This window comes from Camelus bactrianus, chromosome 3 (genome assembly GCF_048773025.1).
Source record: "Camelus bactrianus isolate YW-2024 breed Bactrian camel chromosome 3, ASM4877302v1, whole genome shotgun sequence".
NCBI classification, from domain to species: Eukaryota; Metazoa; Chordata; class Mammalia; order Artiodactyla; family Camelidae; genus Camelus; species Camelus bactrianus.
Genome location: NC_133541.1, coordinates 13,315,385 through 13,341,811, shown reverse-complemented (window position 1 = coordinate 13,341,811; position 26,427 = coordinate 13,315,385). Strand labels below are relative to the sequence as shown.

Genomic DNA, 26,427 nt, shown 5'->3' with positions numbered 1-26,427 from the left:
TAGAAAACTTATGATTTTTTCCTCATTAAGATTTATCAATTTTATTAATATTTCAAAGAAGCAGTTTCAGGTTTCCTTAATTATTTTCTCTTGGCTGTTTAGATTTCACCTTTCTCAGGCAAAGCAAACTTCTTTTGTCTGACTTTTATCTCAGGTCTGATAAGTTTATGAAAATGCTTTTCTCGCAGTGAAGACTCATATTAAACCATGAAATCACTTTTAATATGCAGCCTATAAATACAACTCTACAAAGAATGGGCATATAATTAACTGAATATTTTATCTGCATGTCAAATTGATCACATATTGAGACGTTTTCTGCCAGCATTTCAAATCCCAACTTTAGTGGTTCAATTTAAACACTGTCTAAAAATGACTGAAAATAAGTTTTGGCTAAATTCATTTTTGTGAAGAGGACACTTCTTAAGAGCAGGTGTTCTCTCCTGTGACACTAGTAAGCAATCCCACCTGTCACACTGCATGCTATAAATCATTGTACTACAAATCTATTAGCTATGATTTATATCTGGCCTGCCTTGTAAAAGCAAAGATGAAACAGTGCTTCAGACTGAATGATTTAATACACACTGAGCGAGTCTACTCTCTCGGAGTTCAGCCTCACTCCCTCTGAGCACGTGTTATTTTTGGGGAGGAAATTGGATTCTAAATTGAGAAGCTGCATTAACTCTTTCAGACAACAGAATGACAGGAACATCTTTCTAAATAGCTTCCTGGAGGCCTGATGGAGTATCCGCCTTTCTCCGGTTCTCAGCTTGCTGGCTGGAAGTGATTTATACACGGGGGAGACTCGGTCTTGCCTTGGCTTGGCCTCCCATCATTTCTTTAACGAAAATTCCTAGCTTTTTCTCTCATCCTTTCTTGTCTGAAGGCAGTAATAAACCTGTGATAATTTGTAAGATTTCATTGTTGAGGGCAACAATTGTTGCTATGGTTTCACAGCAGTATGTGATCATTATTGAGGTATTTATCCAATCTCCCACGAAAGGTACCACTCCCACATGGACCCTCACACACAATGATTCCCAAGTTGGGGCCACACACGTTTTCTGCATCTTTCTAGGACTGATGGACCTTACTTGTTGCATCTTCAAATAGTTGTATATAAAGAGAACATTAAATAATTTCCACTGTATGTTTATTTAATTCTTTCCAAACATCATTAAAATTTTTAAAAGTATAACTCTGAGAGTGTCATGTTTATGTTAATATCCATTTAACAAACTGCAACTTTCAGACTCAAGAAGTACATGAAAATGCCATTTGGAAAACACAGGGCAGATTTAGTTGGCACTCTGCTGAGCTGCTTGTTGCTTTTGTTGACTTTTTGTCATCTCTAAAACTACCCTTTAGATAGGTTTAATTATGTCCTTTTTGGTTTTGCTTTCAGATGTAGGATGTGTCAGTTTAAGTGGGCAGAGAGAAGGCCCACTGTAAGAGCAGTCAGAGAGAAAGAAGGACACTTTAGAAAGAACTTAGGCTTTGGAAACAGATCTGAGTTTAAAGTCTCACCTCTCTTCTCACTAGTGTCTGGACGTTTATCCTGCAGGCAATGATAGAATGGGTGTGGAGGGAATGTTAACCCAGCAATCAGATAGGTGACGGAAACTAAAGTCAGGATATAGTATTTTTAAAGCATTGACTAGGTGTGTTAGGCTGTTTAGTGAACACAAGGGAGGGTGTCTTCCATGATGACATGCAGTCCGTGGACAACAGGGAGATTAACATTTATCTGGTATTCCAGCAAGAAAAAAATCTACGTGCAACAGAAGTATAAATAGTGGATTGTGGGGCCCACAAAGAGAGGTTCTGCTTAGAAGAGGAGGGGCAGAAGGGGGTCAGCTTTTTAGAAGAGTTGCCATCACAACCAGTTATGGATGGATGAGAGATGTCACCAGGTGAGAAAGGGAAGGGCACTGTGTGCCAGGGAGGAAGGTGCTCAGAGGCAAAGAGGGGCCAAAGTGAAATGTATGTGGCATTGGGGAGAACATAAAGAAGTCAGGTGAAACTGAATTGAGGAGTGAACCTCTCTCTTCCCTCCCTTCCTTCCTTCTTCCCTTCTTTCCAATTTCCTTCTTCCCTTCTTTACTCTCTTCCTCATAATATTCCTTCATCCATTTCTTTCATCCTTCCTGCAACAGTTACGTGCCAGGCACGGGGAATATGTGCTGAACCAGACATTTAATCTCCCTTTTGGAGCCTGGAGTCCAGCCCAGCTGGGGCGGCTCTCCTTTCCTCAGGAATGTAGACTTAGGAGTTACACAGAGGATCAGTGGATAACTCACAGCTGGACATCGAGCTAGAAAGCAATTTCATTAGACCAGGGAAGGCAGACTCAAAATTTTGATCAGGAAAATTGCCATGGCACTGAAAAGACAGTGGGGCATGCGATTAATTGTCATCAGAGCTCAGCAAAATTATTAGACAGTATAAGGGTTGAGAGCATGAACCTGGAAGCCAGACCACCTGGGTTTAGCTCCAGTCCTTACCTGGTGTTTAACTTTGGGCAAATTGTTTAACTTCTCTCTGCCTCTGTTAATGAGTTAATACATATAACTTATCAGAAAAGTGCCTGGCACATTTTATCCCTGGATAAATACAGGCCATGATTATTAAATTACACCTTCTAATATGCTAAAGAGAATGGACTTCCAGAAGAGGAGCCAATCGGCCCTATTTTTGTTGGAAACCATAGGTCCAATAGCTGTGTAGAAGTGAACAGCTTTTCAGGAATACAAGGGAGTCACACCTATTTACATCTTATGGAAACAAAGGAAATAATAGCAATTATTTAGCTAATCTGTTTACTGTTGTATTACTTTCCTTTCCAAACCTGGGAAGAAATTTAAATGAAAAAATATGCACATATTTACATATCAAATTTTAGAGGACGAAAGTGTTCAGCAGTTGACAAATTTTGTTCAAGATTCAGAAGTGTCTTACAAATTGAAATCCAGGTCTTGGATACCATTGGGGTGGAGAGAGAGGAGCCCCAAGACACTCATCTTCTGTTTTTATTGTCCAAGTTCACGGTCCATTCACACAGCTCCTTTCGGTTGAGGCTGGTGGATAATATGGGACTTCCAGGCCAGGGGTGCTGAGTGGGTGTTTCCTAGTTGTGGGAAAAAACATTATTTTCCTAGAGAAAGAATGTAAACAACCCCATTTTTCTGCACATAATGGTAAAAATAAGACAGCAGTATATAGTGGGTAAAGAAATTATCAAAATGACATCAGTGTTCAAAGAGAAATCTCTGTATTTCTAGTTGGTTTAATAACTTCCATTTCCTTAATGGTCTGTCCTTTTTAGCTGTTCAGTGCAAAGTTACTAATTTGAATGTTTATCAGGACGTGAAGAACGTCTCTGCACGTTCAGACACATTTGCATCGTTAGTGAAGTGATACAAAACCGAAAATTTTAGAGAGCTCATTATGGATTTTGAACAGTTTAACCTTCTTTAAAAACAAGCTTCAAAAATCTCGAATTACTTCTTCTATCCACAATGAGAAATGCTTTCTGTGATAAGAGTAAATAATTGAGCTTCCCAGTGTATTGTAATCAAGAGTCATTCTTTTTTTCTCAGCTCCCTGATGTAATTTTAAACCCAGTCACTTCAAAGAGCCAGGCATTTGAATTTTAACCCATTTTAAACTTGGTAACACCAAACAGGCGTAAAGCATCCATGTTTCTTATTCTTAGTAAGTCTGTCCCTTTGTTCACTCACTGTCCTTGTCAAGGATCTGCCGAGCCTCACACGTGGGAAACCTGCCACCTGAGCACGGCTTCCCAGACCTTGCAGTCATGCTGACTCTGAGCCCAAAGCCACACAGTTTCCTGTGTCCCAGGACACACTACAGGAGCATAAAATCACCCCCACCAGTTCGCCCAGACGCAAAGGCCCAGCAGGGTCCACTCCACTGTGCCTGCGGCCTGTGACCATCACGTTGTTACTGAACTGGCGTGCAGACAGTCTGGACCAACTAATTAATAAGCCTAACGGAGGCCAAATCTAATTAATTACACAATACTGAGCTGTCCAAATGGAACTCCGCTAAAATTATGTAATGCATCTGGAACATAAAGGATTTCTGGCAAAAGGAAACTAGATGTCAGGATGTAAAGCTCATTTGAGGTGAACCCTCTTCAATTCCTTTTGATCCCCCAGCTCCTGTGTTTCAGGCCTATGTCTTTTGAAACATGTGGCCCATTATATGAAAATCACACACACACACACACACACACACACACACACACACACACACACACAGGACAACTTTGCCTCATGGATTTAAAAGGCTGCTTTGTTTTCATCAATTTGATGTGACTAGTAAACTGACAAAGGACCACGTGGTGCATACAGACATGACAGCACCCATCTAGGACGGAATTAGCTGGAAGTAGTGTTCTATATTGCTTACCATGTTGTTGCATTTAATGCAAATTTTAATGAACATCAAAACTAAACGAGACACAGACATTGACACTTCACACTTGTCTGGTGGCAGCAAATTTAAACAGTTTAAAATTCAATGCCTAGCTGTTTGAAATTAATATGCCTAAAATTATTCCAGGAAGCTAGCTAAAACAAAAACAAAAAAACAAAAAAACAACTTCAAACATGTGCTTGAAATACATTGATCCATTTCTAATGGTAAAATAATATTGACTAGCTCAGTTATTATTCATACAGAATTGTAGAAGCAAGAATCACTTTTCGATAAATGAAGCTTCAAATTAAAATGGTTACAAATACCTTTCTCACAGACTCCACAAGCTTTGTCATTTGGGTCTGTTTTTTTAAGAGAAGCGTAACGTAAATGACTTTAGAGAATGAAATATTTCAGATGCATTCTGATATTTCATCTTCAACAAACGTAGAATTTAATAGCATCCAAGAATATGCAAGGTTAAATGCATATTTGAAACTATTATCTATGAATGATACGATGAGAGGCAGAGGCAGTGAGGGACAGAGGGAAGTTCTGAGCAGTGGCAGACTTCCACTGGGAGATACACATAGTCAGACTTCAGGTAAGTAAAGACATTAAGGAAATACCACATTCACCCGATGGGCAGTGGTTGTTTAAGCTCATTTGTTTTTAAAGGTTATTTAAACTGTTTAGGAATTCTTCTGACAAGCCACATGTTGCTCCCACACAATAAGACGATGCCGGTTATTTTGAGTTTCATTGTGTGCTGGCAGACAGACCATCACAGCAATCCTAGTTTTGTTTCTGTCTCCATTACGCCAAAGTGGGAGCATGACTGATTAATTCTCAAGTTAACACCCTTGAAAGGTTTTTCATCATTTGTGCTATAAATCCATTCAAACATTGATGCTTTGGACACCAAATTATTCTCCCCACTGAATGGTGTGTGCTCATACAGTTTGTGAGTTTCAAAGATACTCTTTCATGTACAAATTCTAAATCTTGACAAATAATGGCTTTATGGATTACTCATTAGATAATTAATAGCCAGTAATATCTGTAATGTCTAACTATATGAAATGTACCAATAACACATAACATACAATTTTATAGTTCCCTTGTAATTATTTTAGTTTGTTAAATGATTTTTCATGGATGTTCTTATATAACATTTATTTGCTTTTTACATTTTTTTCCACCAAGAAAGAGATAAATCCCTTTTCTGCAGTAGCCAAATGTGTTGAGAGCAAAATAAATTTCCAAATAGAGGACTCCTTCCTCATCGTGTTTCGTCAGAGTGTATTTAATTTCATGCATGTGTGAAAGATGATAATGTGATTCCCGGGTACTAAATATTCCTCGGCCGTCCACACTCAGTCCTGTTATCTGGAATAAAACTAGATTAAACTTGCAGAATGGTGAATTACTGAAAATAATGAAGCTGAGGCAATTCATTAATCTTTATCTGCTTGTCTATTTTTTATAGCCTGGATGAAATGAAAAAATTCATTTGGGGGCCGATCAGATTGAAAAGGGTCTAACATGAAGAGCAAACATGGGGCTGAAAATGTTTTTTTTTTTTTTTCCTTTTTAAATTATACACAGCACCTTTTTCTTACATGCCTCTGTTTTTCTTTTAGTGGCAAAGCATTTCTATTACACTGGTTGAGAAAGTTCAGATGATTGCTGTAATCCTAGGATCCCTGTTCTTAATAGCGAGTGTGACCTGGCTCCTCTGGTCCGCCTTCAGCCCCTATGCAGTGTGGCAGAGGAAGGACATCCTTTTTCAAATCTGCTATGGAATGTATGGTTTTATGGATCTAGTGTGCATAGGTAAGATCATGACGTTCGACGTTAACAAACTGTCAGTAATCCATTTCTTGCAGCTGTTCTGTTTTCATCAGTTGGATCTAATACAGAATGTTGTGGTTCATGTGATCTTGGTTCTCCAATTCATTACCTATCTGGGGTACGGCAACCTGGCCACTGTTCTCAAAAAGCAGAGCATCTATATTTCTAAGTAGTCTGAAAAAAAATTAACAGGCTAATGCCCATTTAAAGTGACATATTTTGCAACACAAAGAAGGAGTTGGAGAAATTATTTGGGGCGGGACTTGTAAGGATAGTCATTTATTTCTAAGGGATAAGGGCAAATAAATCCGTCTCACTAAGCTGGGAAAGTGTTGACTAATGCCAATGGCGATATTGTGCGTCTGGGGAGAGCACTGACACCTGGAGATCTTACATCCTCGCCTGGCGACTCAGATTCCCCAAGGGCATAAAGAGCTCCTTGGAAGGGTAAGAATTTGGGAACAGTTTTCCTTGCTTTCCTGTGCCTCTTTTTGCCACTTATTAAATTCATTGGCCTAGAAGAGAAAAAGGATGAAACATTTTAGCTTAAATAGACCCTACAGAAATGGTTACTTACGCCTTTCACTTGACCAATCTCTTGTTTTCCTTATACCATGTGAAAATGGAAGCCAATTCATGGGGCATTTATGCAGGTGTGTGTGTGAAGTGCCATAGGCATTGCGATGATGACCAGTTGGCAACAAGGGGGAAGACAGAGAGAGGCAACACCAGATTCAGGGGACTCCCTACCCTGATGTGGTTTACAGTTTAAGGGATGTAAAAAGAGCTGAGGGAGGCAGCCATGGTTTGCAAGGTATGGTCCCAGGACCACCCATGGCAGCACCAGCGTCTGCAGCAAGTGCTTTAGACATGCACATTCTCAAGACCCACCCCAGACCTGCTGAATCAGAGACTTCAAGGTTCCCTCCCCACCAGCCTTTGGTGTTTACAAAGATGGCCAAGGTGCTGATGTGCGCTGAAGTTTGAGAACCACTGATGAGGGAAGGATTCTCAACCTGGAATCCAGTGACTTGGTTTCTAGCCCTAGCCTCTGCTTGGACAGATCATCTTCATCCCTCCGTATTCCTGTTTTCTTGCCTATAAAAATGGGAATAAGCATCCTTAGCACACAGGCCTAACTAAAGGAAATAACTGTTGTCCAATAATTATGCTATTAACTGGAGGTTGTAGATTAAGAGTATCTAAATAAGTCACCAACATTAAAATACTTTAAATCACTTAAATCAGTGCCTCTATTCACTACAGCCTTAATTTTACTGGCAACTTTAATATTTTCAGTCTTTTTTTTTTTTTAAAGAACTCTGTGCATTTAAAACATAAGATCAGCTTGAATTGCACCTCCTTTTCTTCTTTCCTCTCTTGTTACCAATACAAGACTAATGAGAAAGAAAAATAATGAAATTTCAGGCCAGAAAGAAAAAAAGAAAGAAGGGAAATGTCAGGAATAATGTGTAAACTGAGCAGATGGTGCCTGACTAATTGGACTAATCATGTATACGAACAATTTGCCTTAAATATGATAATGTATATGTAAGCATTTGGAAATTGGAAATCTCTATACAAATCTAATCTCTAGGGTATGGCTCTAAAAAAAAAAGGAGAATTAATGAAATTATCCCACAAATTCCTCAATGCATTCAGAGACAGTGTTTGTTTTGTCTTGCAACATAGATGTTGTAAAATGTAGTATTTCATTGATATCGAAGGGAGAGATGGAAAACAAAAGAACCACTAAGCTCCCAATCCAATCTGCAGAGAAGAAATTCCAGTTGACTTTCTTGATATTACAACACGGAAAAAGACCATATATTTCTTGGTTAGGGAATAATTTTCTTGAATTTCACAGCTTGCATTTAGGCTGAGTTATTCTATCTTAAATTTTGATGGCTAAGGCCAGTCCTTTAATCAGGATTATTAGAATTCCGGTTTTAGGAGTACACACATATGAACTAATGATCTTTTTGACACTATGTGACATATTTGGGCTTCCCTTTTGAAATCTGAGCATTTGACCTTTCTATAAAGTCAAATTTCTAAGGAACAAAAATTAACATTTTCCTGGAGACACTTTGGAGAGTGAATTTTTATCTAAGTTTTAAATATTAACATACTTTTCGCTGTCTTTTGGCTCATCAAATCAAAGCCCCACCATTCGAATTATTTTTAAATATTAAAATATTAAAAATATTAAAGAAAATATTAAAGAATTCAGATTGAAGAACATTGTTTATTTCACTTGGCAATCTCATTAATTAGTCTCTTTGGACCCATAGAAAAATCTTACCTTCTCCCAAGAAATGGGGATCTACTACAGTCAAGAAAGCAAATACACACAGGCTGCCAACAGGCAACCAGATGCTAATAGCCGGTATAGCTCCTGCTAACATTTCAAATTAATTAAAATGTCTCCTAATTAAACGTACACAGTAACAAAATAGGTTACATTGATTATACCTCAAATACAAGACTAGAATGAGAGTTACAGTGAAAAGCAGGTTTGCAGCTTTGAGTCCAATTTGCTCAGCTCAGTCCAATAAACTTTCTATGTGTCAGACACAGTGCTGAGTGCGGGGGATGCAACTAACAGCTGGTCATTTTCCTGCCCCCAAGGAGCTCCCAGCTACAGGGGCAGACAGACATGTAAGTGAGGTACCTAGAATTCAGCGGGCTGTGCACGGTGATGGGATTGTGCACAGGAGATGGTAGTTGGACAGCCAGGAGAGATTGACGCTGGCTGTTTTGTGCAGAGAGGGAATGGTTTCAGGGAGATTTCATGGCGAAGTGATAGCCAAGCAGGCTGATGGATGAAGAGGTGCTTGGCAAGTGGGAAGATGGCTCCCTTGTCACCACTGGACGATGTAGGATTGGCTCTCTATTCAGAGGGCTTTAAAGCGGTTGGAAACATGCCCCTATTCCTGTTCGTCCAAGCTTTCAAACTTGTTTATACCTGAATGAGAAGAAGCAGATTGACAGCTTCATAAATTTTCTTAAAAAATAATTCTGAAAATCCATAGAAGATTATTCTAGAATCAAAAAATATTATAATCCAGCCAGTGTATATAATGTTTAGGAAGAGATTATTATTGGACTGTTAAACAGAAATGTAAATATTTCTAGAAAATGTATTTACTTGGGAAAATGTACTTAGTTCCAGACAAAGTAAATCTGCTTGTTGTTTTCATTTATTATTAACCAATACATTGTCTGCTTTCCCACGATCCAGTTTCTTCTTGCTATTAAAGTTTTGAATTCTCCTAAGGGTCTGGGTTCTCCTATAGTTCAAATATCTCGATCAAGTCTGCCCAACAGAACTTTCTGCAATGATGAAAATGTTGTGCAACTGTGCTGTCCAGTACAAAAGTCACTAGCTACATTTGGCTGTTGCGCACTTGAAATACAGTTAGTGAGAATGAGAAACTCAATTTTTAATTTAGTTTTATTTAAATTAACTTAAATAGCTACTCTGGCTAATGGCTACCATAATGGATAGATTTCTACATGATGGAATGGTAAACGTGTGAGAGTTTGATGAACAGGTTTCACCTTGTCTGAATAGACCAGTTGTATTTCCTAAATGATAAAGTAGCTCTGTTCCCTGAAAGACGAATAAAGTGAAAATGAGTTCAAGACAATTAAGAGAAGGCTATTAAAGGTGAGCGGGTGGTGGTCAAAAGGTAGACAGAGAACCGTAAGAGGGAGACGTCTTAAGGAAGTGGGAGTACAAAGAAATATGACTTTACATATTTGGTGAGCTCTTTTAAATATTTGAATAGATGACATCCAGACTATGACTGTGCACTAGGAAAACTAATCTGATATAAAGGATTTAAATCACTGAGATGTTGTAGCCCAGGGGCAGTAATTTAGGGAGAAGTAATAATCACAGCAGGCTGCTGCTCTCGGCTCCCCCCTAAGAAGATTTGCACAGTGGACAAAGGAAGATGAGCAAATTCAGAAAGGAAGCACAAATGCATGGGGGAAGGCTCTGGGCACAGGACCTGGTTCTCAGTTCCATATTTTGCACATTGAGAAAATAGAAGTTTGATATTGCTTCACTTGGCTATTTTTTGCTCCAGGCAGAGCAGCTGAAACTAACACATGATTTAACATTTTATTGATGTGAAATCTGAAATGCACATTTTCTTTTTTTTTTTTTTTACATTATATGAGGAAAAGTGAAGAAGTTTGACTAAAGAATTTCAGCATAATCAGAGTCTTGGTTATGGCAAATGAGTCCACACCATCGAGGATGACCAGTTGCCCATTTAATAGTTGTTTCCACCTAAAATGGTGCTTTTAGGTCATCTTCCTTCCTGTGGCTTGCTTTCAACAGATATAACCCAATTAGCATAAGCAAAGAATAATTAAGAAATGAATCAACCAAGGAAGAAAATTCTCATACATTCCAAGCAAAATATAAAGGATGTTAAAACTCTCCTCTGTTTAAAACTTTCCATGCTCTCTGGCGCTTCCCAGCATGATTCAGAAGTTGACAATATTTCTTAAAGTGTTTTAGGTGAAAAACATATTTACTGAGACTTAGAAAGAAATTAGCATTAGAATTGAAATATGCCATGATTTAGAGCAGGAAAAAAAAATGGGTTTTCTGGAGAGCCCCCACCAGAGAGCCACTAATTCTCACGCTGTCACACAGGGTCGTCAAACATACAGATGAGTGTGCTTGAAAGGACAGTTGCTGGCAACTCCTGGGTCATTGTAGAGAAATAGCATTTTTTTTAAGCTGCAAAATATTTATGAATAAATATAAAATGTATCAAATAATTCCAGGTGAAAATGTAAAAAGATCAAGAGAACAGTCAAGTTCACCACTCTCTAGGGTCCCTGAGGTACTGTCCTGCACAGAGGACTTTGTGGATGTCTGACACAGTAAGCTCTTTCCCAGCCCTGCCTACCGAGAGCCAGGACCACAGAACCCAGTGTGATCTGACGTGGGCCGTCTCCACATTGAAGACGCTTTCTCTATGGGAAGTGAGGACAATAGCTGTCGGCCACCAACATCCCCTGTACCTCTTCTCAGGGCTGCACCTTACCTCATTCAGAATTATCAGCAAGTTTGATCATAAGACTTCAAATATATGTAAAGTAGTTTTTTTTTTTTGTTTTTTTTTTTTTGTTTTTTGGTGAAGGAAGCTGACTTTCCATCATAGTCCGCCCCCTCCCACCCCAGTCACCACCACCACTACCAAGTCTGGGATCTGAGCCACTTGGATCGCTCAGGAAAACAGAGCTTTGACCATCAGTAGGTCAGCATCCAGCCAGAGTGGGGATGCAGATGGCAGCCTGAGCGCCTTGGCTGGCACTGTGGGTGACAGCGGGAGGCGGAGGGTGGGAGGTGTTTTCTCTGTTGTCTCATTCTGAGTTTCATAGGAAGCATTCATGTGGATAAGTCTGCATGAATCATAAGGCACACGAAGAAAGCTCCACTTGAACACCGTTTGGAAAAATAACTAGGGAAGTCAATTAGCCCAGTGCTTCCTTTTTGAATCTCCTATCACAACTTTCCCTGCAGACATAAGAAGACTGTCAGCCATCTCTGCTCCATTTCCGGCTTCCGCTTCCTGATCTATAATTTGATTGGGGATCGACATCCCTCCAGCGTCTCAATTTGGCTACTTAGGAGAACTTTATCCAGCTGCTAATGTAGGGTGGACGGAAACCTTCTACTCTTGTCCAGAGTCCCGCTGGGTTTCCCTTCAAACTTCCTCCCAGGCGAGGACGGGCAGTGAGGCTGGCGTCGCTGGCTGGTCTGTCACCCCTGCAGCAGATTCGCATGCTCTCCTAGCTTGTTTGGAATCATTTCTCAGAGCAGAATTCCTTTATGAGCACAGATCATTATTTCCTGGTTTCAGAATATCTTAACCTGCTTCATGCCCCAGAAAATGCCCAACTGCACTTGGAGTCTGATGCAACACGGCCGGTTTAAATCATGAGTGGCAGTCCATCCTCCAACTTGTCCCAGCCTAGGATTTTTTCCGGTTTCTGATTTCTGAGCACTCCCTCCCTTGGAGGGAGAGGCAGAATGGCCCCTTATAATTCAAAATTGCTAGAGGAAAAACAAATCTTTACCCTCTATATGTTTTGAGAAGTCAGCTGTTATTATCGCTTTACTCTGGAGGCACAAATTATAGGCTTTTCCATACCTTAATCATACTGATGTTTACCGATTTCTCTGAACATTATTATCATAGTTGGTTATTAGTGGGATTGCTGTCTTTAAAGGCTCGGGAAAGAAAATAGAAGGGAACTTGCTTTTGCTACTTGCCCTCAGGGCTGTGCCTGAAATGGTCTCTCAAAGTGAGTTAACTCATTAGGCCCCCTCCTGGGGGATAAAACCCAACGCCTTACTCTCCTGTGACCTTGTACAGTTCAAGTTCTTTGGGAGAAATGTTGACATGATTAGCCTAGCAGCAGACCAGATCTATTGTCATTACTGAGTTTTGTTTCCTGCCACCTCTCTCAACTGGGTCCAGCTTAGCCAAAGAAATGTTAGTCACCTCTTGGGCCAACATTCATTGACTATTTACTGCATCCCACGTCTGGAATGCAGGAGGGAGATATAAATAGTACAGGATCTGCTGCCTGTTTTTAATCTAAGAATGATTTTTACATTTTGAAATGGTTGACTAAACATTGAGATTATTTCATGGCACATGAAAATTATATCAAATATAAATTTCAGTGCCTATAAAAGAAGTTTTGTTGAAACGCAGTCATGTCCATTCATTTATGTGTTGTTAGTGAGAGACTGCAAACTCGTCAAAGAAGGATCATGATGTTTACATAGCCTCCAATATTTACTGTCTGGCTTTTTACAGAAAAGCTTCATCGAGCCTTGGAATAGAGCATCCTCCCTGCTCTCCAGCTGCTGGAGAGAGACAGGCAGGGAAATAAGCAATTAAAACACAGCATGGGAAGTGCCAGGAGAGAAATAGATGTGAGAGCAGATGGGGGAAGGTTAATCATACTTAAGGTCAGAAATTCAAGCTGGAGATTTATATAGCAGTTGAAACCTGGGTGAGTGACTGGGTGAGAGGAGCGGCAGTTTGAGGAAGGTGGTGAGACACAGAGAGCAGGCAGAGGGAGGCGTATGGCCAGAGAAAGACAGAGCTGAGTCAGGTGAGTTGAGGAAGGACTTGGGGGCAGAAGAGCAAGTGTCTGACAGTGCCAGGTGCCTTATCAAGAATGGGTGAAATAAGGCCAAAATGTATCACTGTGCTGCAGGAAGACAGATGTGGGCATGAGGAGGGCTTTGTCCTAGGTGTCCGTCGAGTCCCTGGGACGTGCCCCGCCAAGTGTGCTTCCTTGGCTTCACGCAGGAAAGAATTCAAGAGTGAGCCACAGTTGAGTAAAGGTAGATTTATTTAGACATACATACTGCCTAGAGTGTAGGCTGTTTCAGAAGGTGAGAGAAAGGCCACGAGGTGTGGGGGTTGGGTGCTAAGGTTAAAGTAAAAGTATACACTCCATAGACAGAGTGTGGCTGTCTCTCTGAAGAGGAGGGAGCAAGAGAGGTGGCCATGAGGGGTGCTGTTGCCAGTTTTTATGGGCTCTGTAGCTTCACACACCTACAAGTGGGAGGACTATTCCAGCTGCCCTGGGGAAGGGACTGGGAGTCCCAGGAATTGGGCCATCGCCCACTCTTTGACCTTTTGTGGTTAGCCTTGGGACGGTCATGGCACCTGTGGGCATGTTATTCATCATGCTAATATATTACAATGGGTGTATAATGAAGCTCAAGGTCTATCAGAAGTCAAACCTCCCCCCATCTTAAGCCTACTGGGCATTGAATCTTCTGCCATTTTGGTGTTAATTGCTGTGTCATTCCTTGAATGGCTGTGCTCTGACCATCGTCTCAACTGGATTTGGCAATATGGGGTTGAATGTATAGACACAAGGTTACAGTAGGCTGAGAATGGCTGAGATAGGCAGAAAGGGGCTCCCAGTATAAGCTGATTTATAAACTTGGCTGAGAAAGGACACAGGTATGAGGGTAGAATCTAGAGAGATGTGTGTGGAATTCAGAAAGGTTCTGTTTATCTGTTTTAATGGCAGAGTTAGGTTTGAGCAAATGCTGAGAGGACAGACCCAGATGAAATTGGAAGAAAGATTAAAGATCCAGTTGGGAAGGAACAACCTGATGCCCCTGAGATACAGAGATGGAACCCAGCCTGCAAGGAAGTGGTCTGTCTTGCACAGGATGCGTCCCCATGCCCGTGAGATGGGCAGGTGGGAAGAGAGGGTGGGTACAGTTGGACATGGCTGCTTGTGGTGCTCCGGGAGAATAAACTGAAGGGCTTCCTTGCAGATCTCCTGTTTCTCAGGCAAGTAGGTAGTTTGGGTATCTGTTGAGACAGAGAAGGAACAGTGTGGGGAAGGGAGTCTGAGGGGAACATTAAGAATAATAATCAGCTGTCGGGGGCTTTGGGGAGAGAAACTGAGCTAGGAGACAGGAAGAATCACTGGGCATGACTGAGTGAGGCTGGGGAGGGCTGGTTGTGTATTGTCACCCATTAGAGTTGGGGAGTAAGTACAATGTGGTGAAATGGTAAGGCTGGGCTAGCAGGAGGTTTTATACACAGAGTTGCTGGAAGATCAGCAGTGAGATCAACATTGCCGTTCACCTCGAGTGGTGGGAGTGGGATCACAGGATGGGGTGTGGTTTCTCAGTGGCTCGGGAAGGAACCAGAGCCAGAAAGAAGCTGGCAGACTGGGGAAAGATTGTCCAACATAGGGGCTCAAAGTCTTCAGGAGGTGGAATGGGGCGCATTTGTTGAGATTAAGAAAGTCGGTAAGTGAGAAGCGCTGGAGGAGTTTGTTGTCAGCAAGGGTGGTGGAGTTTCAGAGCTTGCAACTGGAATGGTTTCTGGAAGGGAAAGGCCTGGGCTGGGGTGAAGGTGGGACAAGGGTTAAGCAAGTCAGAGCATGGTCAGGTCATCCACATGGACCTGAAGGGTGTGGGTCTATGGGGCTGAGGAGCTCCAGGAGTCAGGGCACAAATCATCTGAGATGGCGGAAGCTGCCGAGAGGCCAGGAGGGGACATCTTTTGTGGCTGCACTCTGTATGCAAGCATGCATGCGTGCGTGCATGTGCACGTGTGTGTGCCTGTGTGTTTGTGTTTTGTTCAACTTTACTCCTTCTTTGACTTGACTATTTTCCAGAAGAGTGATTGTGTGATTTCTAAACACATGAGGCTCAGAACAATTGCAACAACTTTAGAGATCCGAGTACATTCCTAGGCAACTCTGAAATTAAGTTATCAAATAGGCCAAGTCAACATGGAAATGGGAAGTTTTCCTTGAAAGAGAGAGCAAAGTAGACTGTGTGCTATTGGAAACCATGACATGAAAAGGCAGTTCCCTTAACCTAAGAACCTAGAGATTGTTTTTCAGAACTGGGACCCACCTCTTTGGGGACCTCCTGGCTTCAGATTATTTTGCAGCAAAGAACTTTCTCACTGAGGAGAGTGTGAACATGATCACTTTTCTAAATGATGCTCCTACATAGAACACAGAGGATACAGGACTGTGGGTGTGCTGGCAGGGTTCCTCTGGGGTCATGAGGAACCACAGAGATGAGCATAGAAACGGAGCCCATATATGCCTTCAACTGCTTCCAAGTATGTGAAAAGGAGGTTTTAAAAACTGAATCTCCATTGATGGCTAAGATCATGTTTACTGTGATCCAGGTAACATTCTAAGCACTTTACATCAGTTTCCACACTTAGTCCTCTCAACAGCCCTGTGAGATGTGGGTGTTCATCTCCCAGATGAGAAAACTAAAGTACCATTGACTAGTTCTTGGAGGTAACACAGAAGAGGGACCCAAGATTGGACTCCAGGCACTGTCACTCCAGAGCCTGTGTAAAAATATGTGATTCAGTTAATTCTACTTATTATTTGGTTTAAAAAAACTCTCCTTATAAGCTGAGCTTGAATAGCTAATTTACAAAATGTTGTCTATTCAATAAAGTGAAACAATGTCTTTAGGTTGTTGTCTCAAACACCTAAGGCATGGTATCAGCAATATATACTTTTTTTAACTACTGATTTTAGATTAGAAATAGAGAAAAAATTTCCCTAAAAACCCAAAGTAATGATCTATTTTGTGTAGTCTTTATTTATTCCAATTAATAGAACCAAAAACATACAGAAATATTATTAAAGAGAATGAAATATTTAATATACCATACCAAAAGCCATTTCTCTCTCTTTTCATTGTCTAAGTGAAACAGTTTCTTGATAAGAATTACTAGTATTAAGAATCACATCTCAACCTTGAATTTTCTTGCTAGATCACAGAATAGAATGTTATGGAAACCTAAGGTCTTAACATTTTTATATTCAGGCTAAAATTTCATTGATATTTTCAATTAAAAACCCTGAGAGAATTAGAAATTTTACTTATGCTTAGATGGCAGCTTTTGTTTATATTTTTACCCATAGCTTATATGATTTAAGAGAAATGAAAAGCAAAGCCAACAAAAGTGAAATAGCCTATGTCAGGTTACAAAAGTAAACAGATTTTAATTAGATATTTCAGTTAAATCTTTTAAAATGTTGTTCTCACCCCATGAAATGGGACAATCAATACATGCATTGTCAACTTGAAGATTAATGAAATCACGACCTGCAAGTTTGCAGTAGATAGTTTATCCATTGGAGATGAAAAGGAAAATTAGATGTACAGATTTCTACTTGCCACAGAAAAAGTCCACCAATAGCCTCCTTCTAAGTACTAGCTTTGGTTCAGAATGTGGAAAGCAAATGGAAATCTACTAAAGCAGATTTCCAATCCTTAAAGCATTAATTAACGCAGAAGATAGACATTGATAGGGTTTTCAACCAAATATTGTTACATTGAGGTTTACAGAGTTACTTACTTTATAAGTTCTGAAGGTCACTGCAATCTTCCCATCTCCTGTCCGTCTCTTAGGTGTTAGGCATGGACCTGGGCATTTTGTAATTATCTGGGTTAATGATTGTTTGACTCAAGCAAACATTTGGTGATTAGGTCAACGAGAGGCTGCTACCATTTACAGAGGCTGAAAACAAATCCTTGTAAAGACTTTTAGCTCTTCTACTTCTTCTAGGCTGTGTGTGTGTGTGTGTGTGTGTGTGTGTGTGTGTGTGTTTTGGAGGGACTAGGGCAAAACCCACTGTTGAGAAACGTGGGCTCAGATCCCTAAACCCTTTCATTTCCAGTCTTGGTGTGTATATTTTAGTCTGTCTTTGTTATCTCAAGGTGTTACTCTAACATATGAAAGAACAATATTTGAGACCTTTTGTGTTTTAACAGCACTGTCATCCCTAGATAGAGTCAATCTTGTCATCCTTGAGATTCCAGTGATGGTCACTCTTCTCTTTCTTATTCCTTCTCATTTAGCAAAGATTTATTGAGCTCCTGCTCTGTATCGGTCATTGAAGTAGGAAGAGGGTTCCTTCCAGTCTTCAGGGAACACATGGCTGATTGGAGTCACAGAGAGATAATGTTCTGTTTTATCCCAGATTTGCTAAGAAGACAGAATTAGCAGAATTCAGTGCCCAGAGGATAGACTAGTCTAGATGATACAGGTTTCAACCTAACTGACTTGGGGGATGGTCACGAACTGAAACAGGGATGGCAGGTTGAGAAGCAAATTCAACCTGTGTTCAGACCTTCTAGAAAAGACTGCGCTTTCCTCTCTGGCAGCTGATGAGAGGTTATACTCCACATTAAAGTTTGCCTTTGCCATCCTGTTCTGTTCCCAGGCCAGGATGCCATCAGCACTGAAGACCCAGTGCTCTTTGAATCCAGGCTGATGACTGACTGCAGATTTCACTGAGGGAGAGGAAGACATAGAGGGTGGCAGTGTCGTAAAATCAGCACCAGGGCTTTTCTTGTGTATTACTTAGAAAAAAACAGTCATTTAGAGCCTTAACTATTATGATAATCATTTCGTCATGTGTGCTGTTCTTCACTTTGGGGGTGGGTGGATTAGCTCATCTATATTTGGACATTAGCCAGCCTCTAGTGTCAAGTTTCATGTTGTGGCAAGTTTCTGAATAATTTGTTGTCCTTATCACATTATTTTGCACAGAAGATTTTTTTTTTAACCAATGCTAATGATGATCTGTATCTGAACCCTTGAGCTTTAAACCCTCATGACCAGCCTGCCATTCTCAACCTGGTTCTGGGAGTGGGGGAAGATATAGATACATATAATATTCAACAAAACAAAAATCAACTCATCTTTTATAGATACAAGTGCATTTTCTGTAGGATATTTCTTTTCATTATTTGTTCTGATGGGCAGCATTGGAAATATGTGTTCACAAAATCCCCATATGTGATCAGGACATTGTAGTTCCCAGAGGCCTGGGTTTTAGACTATCAACTGATGATAGCTTTCTTTGGTGAACTTAGTGGTTTTTCTGATGGAATATGAATTGTCTTTCAATCTTTATATCTCTAAGTTTTATATTTTTGTTTTTTTGTTGTTTTTCTGATATTTTTCTTTAAGCTTCATATATAGTTGAGTCTAACAAAAGTAAACATCCATTATACATAGAAATGACTTGCGGTTATTTCTTCAAGATTCATTATTAACAAAATTCAACAATAGAGAAGTGCCTTTTAAAGTGATTACCATTGCACTTACATCTAAGTCCCCATAGCTGTTGGGCATTTGAATGACGGGTGCCTTAAGAAAATGTGCCAGGAGAATTAATGTAACTTATTACATCCTAGCAAAGATTATTCCAGCAAAGGGGATCTCAGGCCACAGTCTTGTTTAGTTAACCCTCTTTTGTGCAACCACACTCTGGTCTTCACCAAGTAGTAGTGGGAATTAGGAGTGAACAATGGAGCCAGGTTGTGAGATTGACTCTAATCTTCTCTAATTTTTTTGTCTTAAATGAGATTAAATGGGACTCAAAGTCACCATCCTGCTTCTGGTGCACACTGACTTTTCAGAATGGCACAGGCTATATTTATAGAGTTTGGTTATGTGGAAATGTCACTGAGAGAGGCGGAAAGAGAGAGAGAGGGAGAGGGAGAGGGAGAATGAGAGAGAGAAGAATGTTGGCCAGGGAAAATGGTTTAATTTAACTGAGAAATACTGGACATTTTTGCAGTCAAGAGCCTTTTCTGGCCAAATATCTGCTGTGAGCTGGGAGTTCGTTGGCATTCCCAACAGTGGTGGTGACTGAACTGCTCACAGGCATTTTGCCTTTAGCCATTAACCTGTGTTACCAGGATCTTGCATTTCCTGGGAAAGCTCAGGTTGGTACAGATTTCCAGATGGAGTGCTCACCACTGATGGTGTTGCCTTCATATAAGACTCCACAACCCTTTTCTCTCCTAGGATGGGGAGGGTTGGGAGGGGCAGTTTTATTGGCACTCCTAGAAATAGAACAGTGTCAGTGACACTCAAGGATATTAAAAGTGGCAACTAATTGTGTAACTTTTTCCAAATCATAGTCTCTGGGACTTAGTTTACTCATATTGTAAATAAGGGTGATGTAGTTTATATACTAGGTCCATCTTGTTCTGTTTGAGCTGCTGTAATGAAGCACCACAGCCTGGGTCACTTAAACAATAAACATTTATTTCTTACAGTGAAGGCAGTGGGAAATCCAAAGTCAAGGTGCTGGCGTATTAAGTCTGATGAGGGCTCTCTTCCTGGTTTGCAGACAGCCGTCTTCTTGATATGTCCTCATGTGATCTTTCCTTGGTGCACACACACACACACACACACACACACACACACACACACACACACACACACAGATACACACACACACACACGCACACACACGGAAAACTTGTGTCTCTTCCTCTTTTATAAGGACGTTAAACACCCTCATGACTTTATATAGTTCCAATGACCTCCCAACGATCCTACTTCCAAATACCATCATGCTGGGGATTAGGGCTTCAACATACGAATTTTGGGGAGATACATACATTCAATCCATAGCAAGATGTCTCTCAGTTGGTCATTCTATGTCTAGGAGAGAATGCTGTAAGTTGGAAATTTAGCATGAGTAGGATTGCAGCTCTCAAAATAGACAAGTTTTGGGCTTCAGTCTCAGAGCTGATATCTTCACAATGTTGGACGATTTGCTAAATCTCTCTAGGTCTCAATTTCCTTAACTGTGAGACTATTCAATACTAGTATCTGTGTACAGAGTTGCAGTCAAGATTAAATGAGAGTCGTGCATGTGTGAAGTACCCAGCACAGTGCTTGGCACAGAACAAATCCCTGATAAAAATTTTACTTTTTAAATTATGAAAAATAGCCAGATCTATTCAAACAAGAACCAAGATTGGCAACACAAGAAATGAAATGATTAGACTGGTGGTTTGGTAGTTACTATCAAAATTTGTTTATATTTGACCATATATTTTTCAAGCCTCGGTTAATTATAATATATCATTTGTCTGTATTGAAATAAACATAGACAAACGGTGTGTGCATGTATCTGTGTGTGCACACACACACAGATACATGCACACATGTGAACGCATGTACCTTGATAATCTTCCCATTATTTCTTGGGTAACCAGCTCAGTTCCTACTACCAAGAATTTCAACTAACACACCACTTCCAAATTTAGGATATACTTATATAAACAGTGTGCTTTTATTTCAGTGAAACCAGAAACTATTTAAACCTGCTCTTTTGTTAAAGATAATTCCCTAACAAAAATGTTCCTTTGCACATCAGTAACAGATGCTCCAGTTAAATGTTTCTGACAAGAAAATGATTAGAAGCAACCAACCAGACATACACAGACACATACACATTCTCAAGCTGCAAAATGCCAGATTCCCATGAATCACACCTTGTTGGCATCTTTGCCGTTAATAATGTAACAAGTGTCATAAAATATTTAATATTTACATTTTATAGTAATTATCATTGCTTTCCCCTTCAGGGTTAGTGGCTCAGATGAAGAAGTAAATCTAAGCCTGTTTTCATGTGACCTGAAATGTCAAGGTGACAAATTCATTTTAAGGCTTGACTTGAGGTATTAGAGTGAAGGCTACTGGACGAAGCGAACTGGTCAGTTATGAAACCGGAGGGGAATGATCATCAGTAAGAAAGGAGAGCAGCAGGATGTTCAATAGCTGGATTCTCCACACAGGAACTAGAGTTAAACGAATTGTTACCTCTGGATTTCAATGATCACAGTAGTCAAGTCTTCTCATAACCACTAGTACAGATGACTTTTGCTAGAAAATCTAAAGGAGAAAGGGGAAAAGTATACATTACAGAAGATAACTTTGGTGGTGGGATGGGGTTCCTCATATTTCAGTAAAATTTAAGCCTCTAAATGGTGAGAAGTAATTCTAAACATTCACAGGGAATAAGGCAAAACCTAAAATCCTTCACAACTTGAATACAATTCAGAAGCAGCACATGGAGCTGGAAATTCAGGACGACTACGTCTTCATGAAAACTTCAAGTAGTTGTCTTTCTTTAAAATAGGTTCAAAATGTACTATGAAGACCTATGGGATTTATTTCTGCAGGTTGGGTAGATTTATGTATTTAGAAAAGTGCTACCAGGAATATGTTCCCAGAAAATGACTTTGAGCTCAAGTGAATGATCTGATTGCTGGCCTTTCAAAGGAAATCAATAAAAAAAAAAAAAAAAAAAAAGAATAGGATTCTGTGAAACGAGTGGTTTCCCCTGGTGAAGCCAGGCCCCCATCACTGCACTTATCCAGAATGAACCTGACACAGACTATAATGGCTTTGTGATTAGTGTGAATGAATGTTCCTCACCACACAGATTCACTATTGATTTTTTTAATTAATAATAATGTCTTATATTTACATTAGTTATCATCTCCAAGGAAATCGGAGTGCTTTATAGTTGATGAATTCCAATTTATCTTCATACCATTGTGCTGAATGTATAGATTAGGAATTCCAGTTGCATTTTAAGGAGGAAAAAAAAAAACCCAGAAAAGCTAAATCATTGTCCATGGAGACTTCAGAAAGCTAAAATTAGAATTATCAGTTGAAATCTGGTAGTCTTGACTTATAATTCTGGCTGTTTTCCAAAAACATCTGGTCAGTTGGATCAACTCTGATTATTCCTTAGGAAAAAGGAATCAAACAATTATTTGAATTGCAATGACTAATAGAAGTTTACATTTCTTTTAAAAATTTTGGGGATGTACGTAACTAGGTTTAAGACATTTTTATTTATTAGACCACATGCATTTTTAGTGGCCTATGTTAATATCTTTGGAATGCTCTTAAGTCACGTGTGTCAGAAGTTTACCTCCTGGTAAGGGAACGATGTAAAACTTGAATTCTATTAGGTAGGTGTGATTTTTCAAAGGCTGGATATCTCCATTGCTTACCTGGCATTAGTTTAGCCGACAAAAAAAGAAATAATCTCCCCAACAAAAACATGTTCAAAACCCTTACTTGTACCTATGGAAAGATTACGACCATTCTTTCAATCACCCATTCCTCCAGCCTTAAAAATGTGAGACTGATTTTCTTCCCCTTCTTGCATTACAATTTCTGTTAGTTTTTCCTCTGACAGGTTGGTTAGTTTGTTTCTCTGTATTCTGTTTCCTGCTGCCCCTCTGCTCCTCACCTACAATGTCATAACCTCCATATTTGTCTCCCCTACTTCTGTTGTCTATTCCTCAACACATCTTAGGTCAATTTTCCTGATAAATTCTCTGTGACTTTTGAAATTATGAATTATTCCGGTGCACCAAAAGTATACAGGATAGCATGTTAAACATTCATTCACTACCCAGATGAAAAAAAAATGTGACATTAGAGATACACTCAAAAGTCCTCTTTGAAGCCTCTTTTTCATCTTTTTCCTTCCCCACTATCACGAATTTAATGATTATTCTTCTCATGCGCATTTTTACATTTTTACCATATATAGACTGTATCCCTAAAAATGTATAGTATTTCTTCACTCCAATTATTTATATTTCTGAAATTTTCATTTTTTTATATGGCTTTAAGATTTCCACTGTTATTTTAAGATTTATCCACATTAGTGCATGAGAGTTTGTTCCATTCTTTTTTATTGCTTTTGTTCTTTGGGTCCAAACACTACAATTTTTCCATTCTTCTCAGGATGGACATTGAGACTGTTTGCAATCTTTTTTCTCAAATACAAACAAATATGTAATAAACATTTTTTGACATACATCCTTTTTTCTATTTATTTATAAGTGTTTCTCTAGGACATACACCCAAGGTAGATGAACGTAGGACCTTCTCATTGTCAATCTTTGGTTAAAAAGCGGTTGTTACCAACTGACACGCCCTGCATATGTGCCACATTCCATCTTAAGAAAAACTTCATTGGCCTTTCCATCAGCTTTCAATGGAATTTCAATTCCTTTGAAAGAGAAGCACCTACTCACTTTTCTATCTGAAGGGACCTCCCCGCCAGGGACTCCTTTTTGGGATGGATCACAAATTCAAAAGCTTTTGGACTTCACGCTGAAATATGTGTGAAAAACGCAGGGCATCTTAAATGCCCAAAGTATGTTCCGAGCCATAGTGAGCAAGTAAATTATGCTCACGATGGCTTGACTGTCTGCCTGGTAGGGCATTCTCATTTCTGAATATTGACTACTCCTGTGCAATATGAGTAATAGCTTTCCATTAGACATACTATTTGAGAAGTCAGAATTCCATGCTTTAGATCATGATGAGTAACTGAGAACTGACCATTTCTTTAATCTCTTGTATGCAAAATAACATACCCAACTTACGAGTATGACCAGACATTTTTCTTTTCTCCTTGAATTTTAGGTCTCATTGTCCATGAAGGAGCTGCAGTTTACAGAGTGTTTAAGCGTTGGCGAGCTGTTAACTTACACTGGGATGTATTAAATTACGACAAAGCCACAGACATCGAAGAAAGCAGCCGCGGAGAGTCTTCCACAAGCAGGACTTTATGGTTGCCACTGACGGCTCTACGGAACAGGAACTTGGTCCACCCCACACAATTAACCTCCCCAAGGTTTCAGTGTGGCTATGTGTTATTACATCTGTTCAATCGGATGAGGCCCCATGAAGAGATGTCAGAAGATAACAGCTCGGGGGAGGTTGTGATGAGAGTGACTTCAGTGTGACAAAGTTAAGAAGGTGCGGTGTGGCCCCCCCTGCACATTTTGGAATGTAATTGCAATGAATGGCAAAACCATAGCACTTCTAAAAACACACATCTATGAACTTTTTAAAATTTATGCTTTTTATATGAACATTTGAATTGCAAATACATTTTTCTGAAAAAATAGAGTCCTCCTGTTCTTTGCTTTCTGATTTATCACATCTTTTATAAGTTGGTACTTGAAATCATTATACATATTATTTAACTCTACTTGGTTAAAAGAATGATGAAAGTTATCCTTAAGGTCAAAACTATTTTTTCTGGCTTGTTTTAAATATATTTTTATCAAACTTTTTGCTCCATGTGTAATTTTTCAAGCATGCTACAAATGGGGAAGAGTTTTAGGATGCTGTAGGCAAGTTCCAAAGTGCCTCTCAAGTGCGAAGCACAAAGACGTTTCTGTGAGGCTCTGCACTGGTCCTCGTCATACCTCATGCTGGTCAGCAAACTTGAGCATGACTTTTTTTGTGGGGTGAAATAACCTGTCACCAGGAATGCTAGTTCTAGGAATTATAGCTTGTTTTCTAACTTCTAAAACAATGCAGAGAGCTTATAGAAAGATGATTGGTATAAAATAGTTTTACAGGCATACTTTGAAGATATTGTGGGTTCAGCTCCAGACCCACAATAAAGCGAGTCACTAGAATTTTTTGGTTTTCCAGAGCCTATGAAAGTTATGTTTACACTCTTCTGCAGTCCATTAAGTGTGCAATAGCATTACTTCCAAAAACACAATGTACTTAAGTTTATTTAAAAAATCTAAAAAAAGCTAAACATCAACTACACCTTCAAGTTATAATAATAACAGAAAAGATCACTGATCACAGATCATCATAACAAGGATAATAATGAAAACATCTGAAATGTCGCAAGAATGACCAAAACGTGACACAGACACAAAGTGGGCAAACGCCGTTGGAGAAATGGTGCCGATAGACTTGCTCTGCACTGGGTTGACCTAGACCTTCAATTTGTGAAAAAACACAATGTCTGTGAAGTACAATAAAGTACAATAAAATGAGGTGTGCCTGTACTCCAGGACATATCACATAGGCAGGGTGTCCTGCATACTTATAACCCTAAAAGCTCACCAAAATGTTGCATCATTTCATGTGCAATAACACTGCCTCACCCGTGCACAGCCCTCTCATAGACATATCACAATTATTTTGGTTAATTATTAGTGCATTGATCTCTATGAGTACCATCGTATTAGCTTTTCTTTTTGTAAAAGCTTATATTCCTACTTGATCATTTAAACACTGATTCTATTACTTGGTTTAATGAAGTCCTTGGAAATACATTCTCCAGCAGCAAGAAGTGTTTCTCTTTTACTAGATAAGTATTTTTCAAATGAAAAGAGGAAAGGAAAAATGAGGCTATTGACTCCCCAGGAACAGGCTGCTAAGTAGTGATACCTGGGGATTTTCCACCTTTTAATCCTCCTGATGGAGGTAAATGGAACATGTTAGTCGGCAAGGGCAGAATAGATGAGGAGGTGGTGGTTATGCTTTCCTTAGAAAGGTGGGCTGAACATGTAGGTTGTTTGAAGTAATTGATGATTAGATGTTAAAGCATATGAAATAAAATGGTTTACATTCTATTTTCTAAAAATAACCTTTGAATGATAAATAATAGAATAATGTGTATAGGCAGCATTGTGATTCTTACATAGCAAATTCTACCAATATTGAAATTATATTTTCTCAATTAAAAAACCTGTGTCACAGGTGAGTTAAGGATGTGACAATGTAGAAATGTGATGGAAAAATCAGGAAGTCATGAAAGAAGGAAAATTCAACCACTATTTCGGGGCAGATCTTAGAAGTGAGAGTGTTGTTTGTTTGAATCTGACGTTACGTGAGTACCGTCCTGGGTGAGGCACTGGGAGGTGGAGATCGTCCCATCAGTCTGGTCCCTGCTCTCAGTCTT

General features: G+C 39.6%; 1 protein-coding gene across 1 annotated transcript in view; it reads left to right on the top strand.

Annotated features, from left to right (window-relative positions):
* MARCHF11 (membrane associated ring-CH-type finger 11) overlaps positions 1-24,733 on the top strand; it is a 105,310-nt gene extending 80,577 nt beyond the window's left edge. Inside the window, exons 3-4 of the mRNA XM_074353957.1 lie at positions 6,090-6,282; positions 24,135-24,733. Coding sequence (XP_074210058.1) covers positions 6,090-6,282; positions 24,135-24,457 — 516 coding nt within the window. The 3' untranslated portion in view covers positions 24,458-24,733. The remainder of the gene's footprint in view (positions 1-6,089; positions 6,283-24,134) is intronic.
* The last annotated feature ends 1,694 nt before the right edge of the window (positions 24,734-26,427 follow it).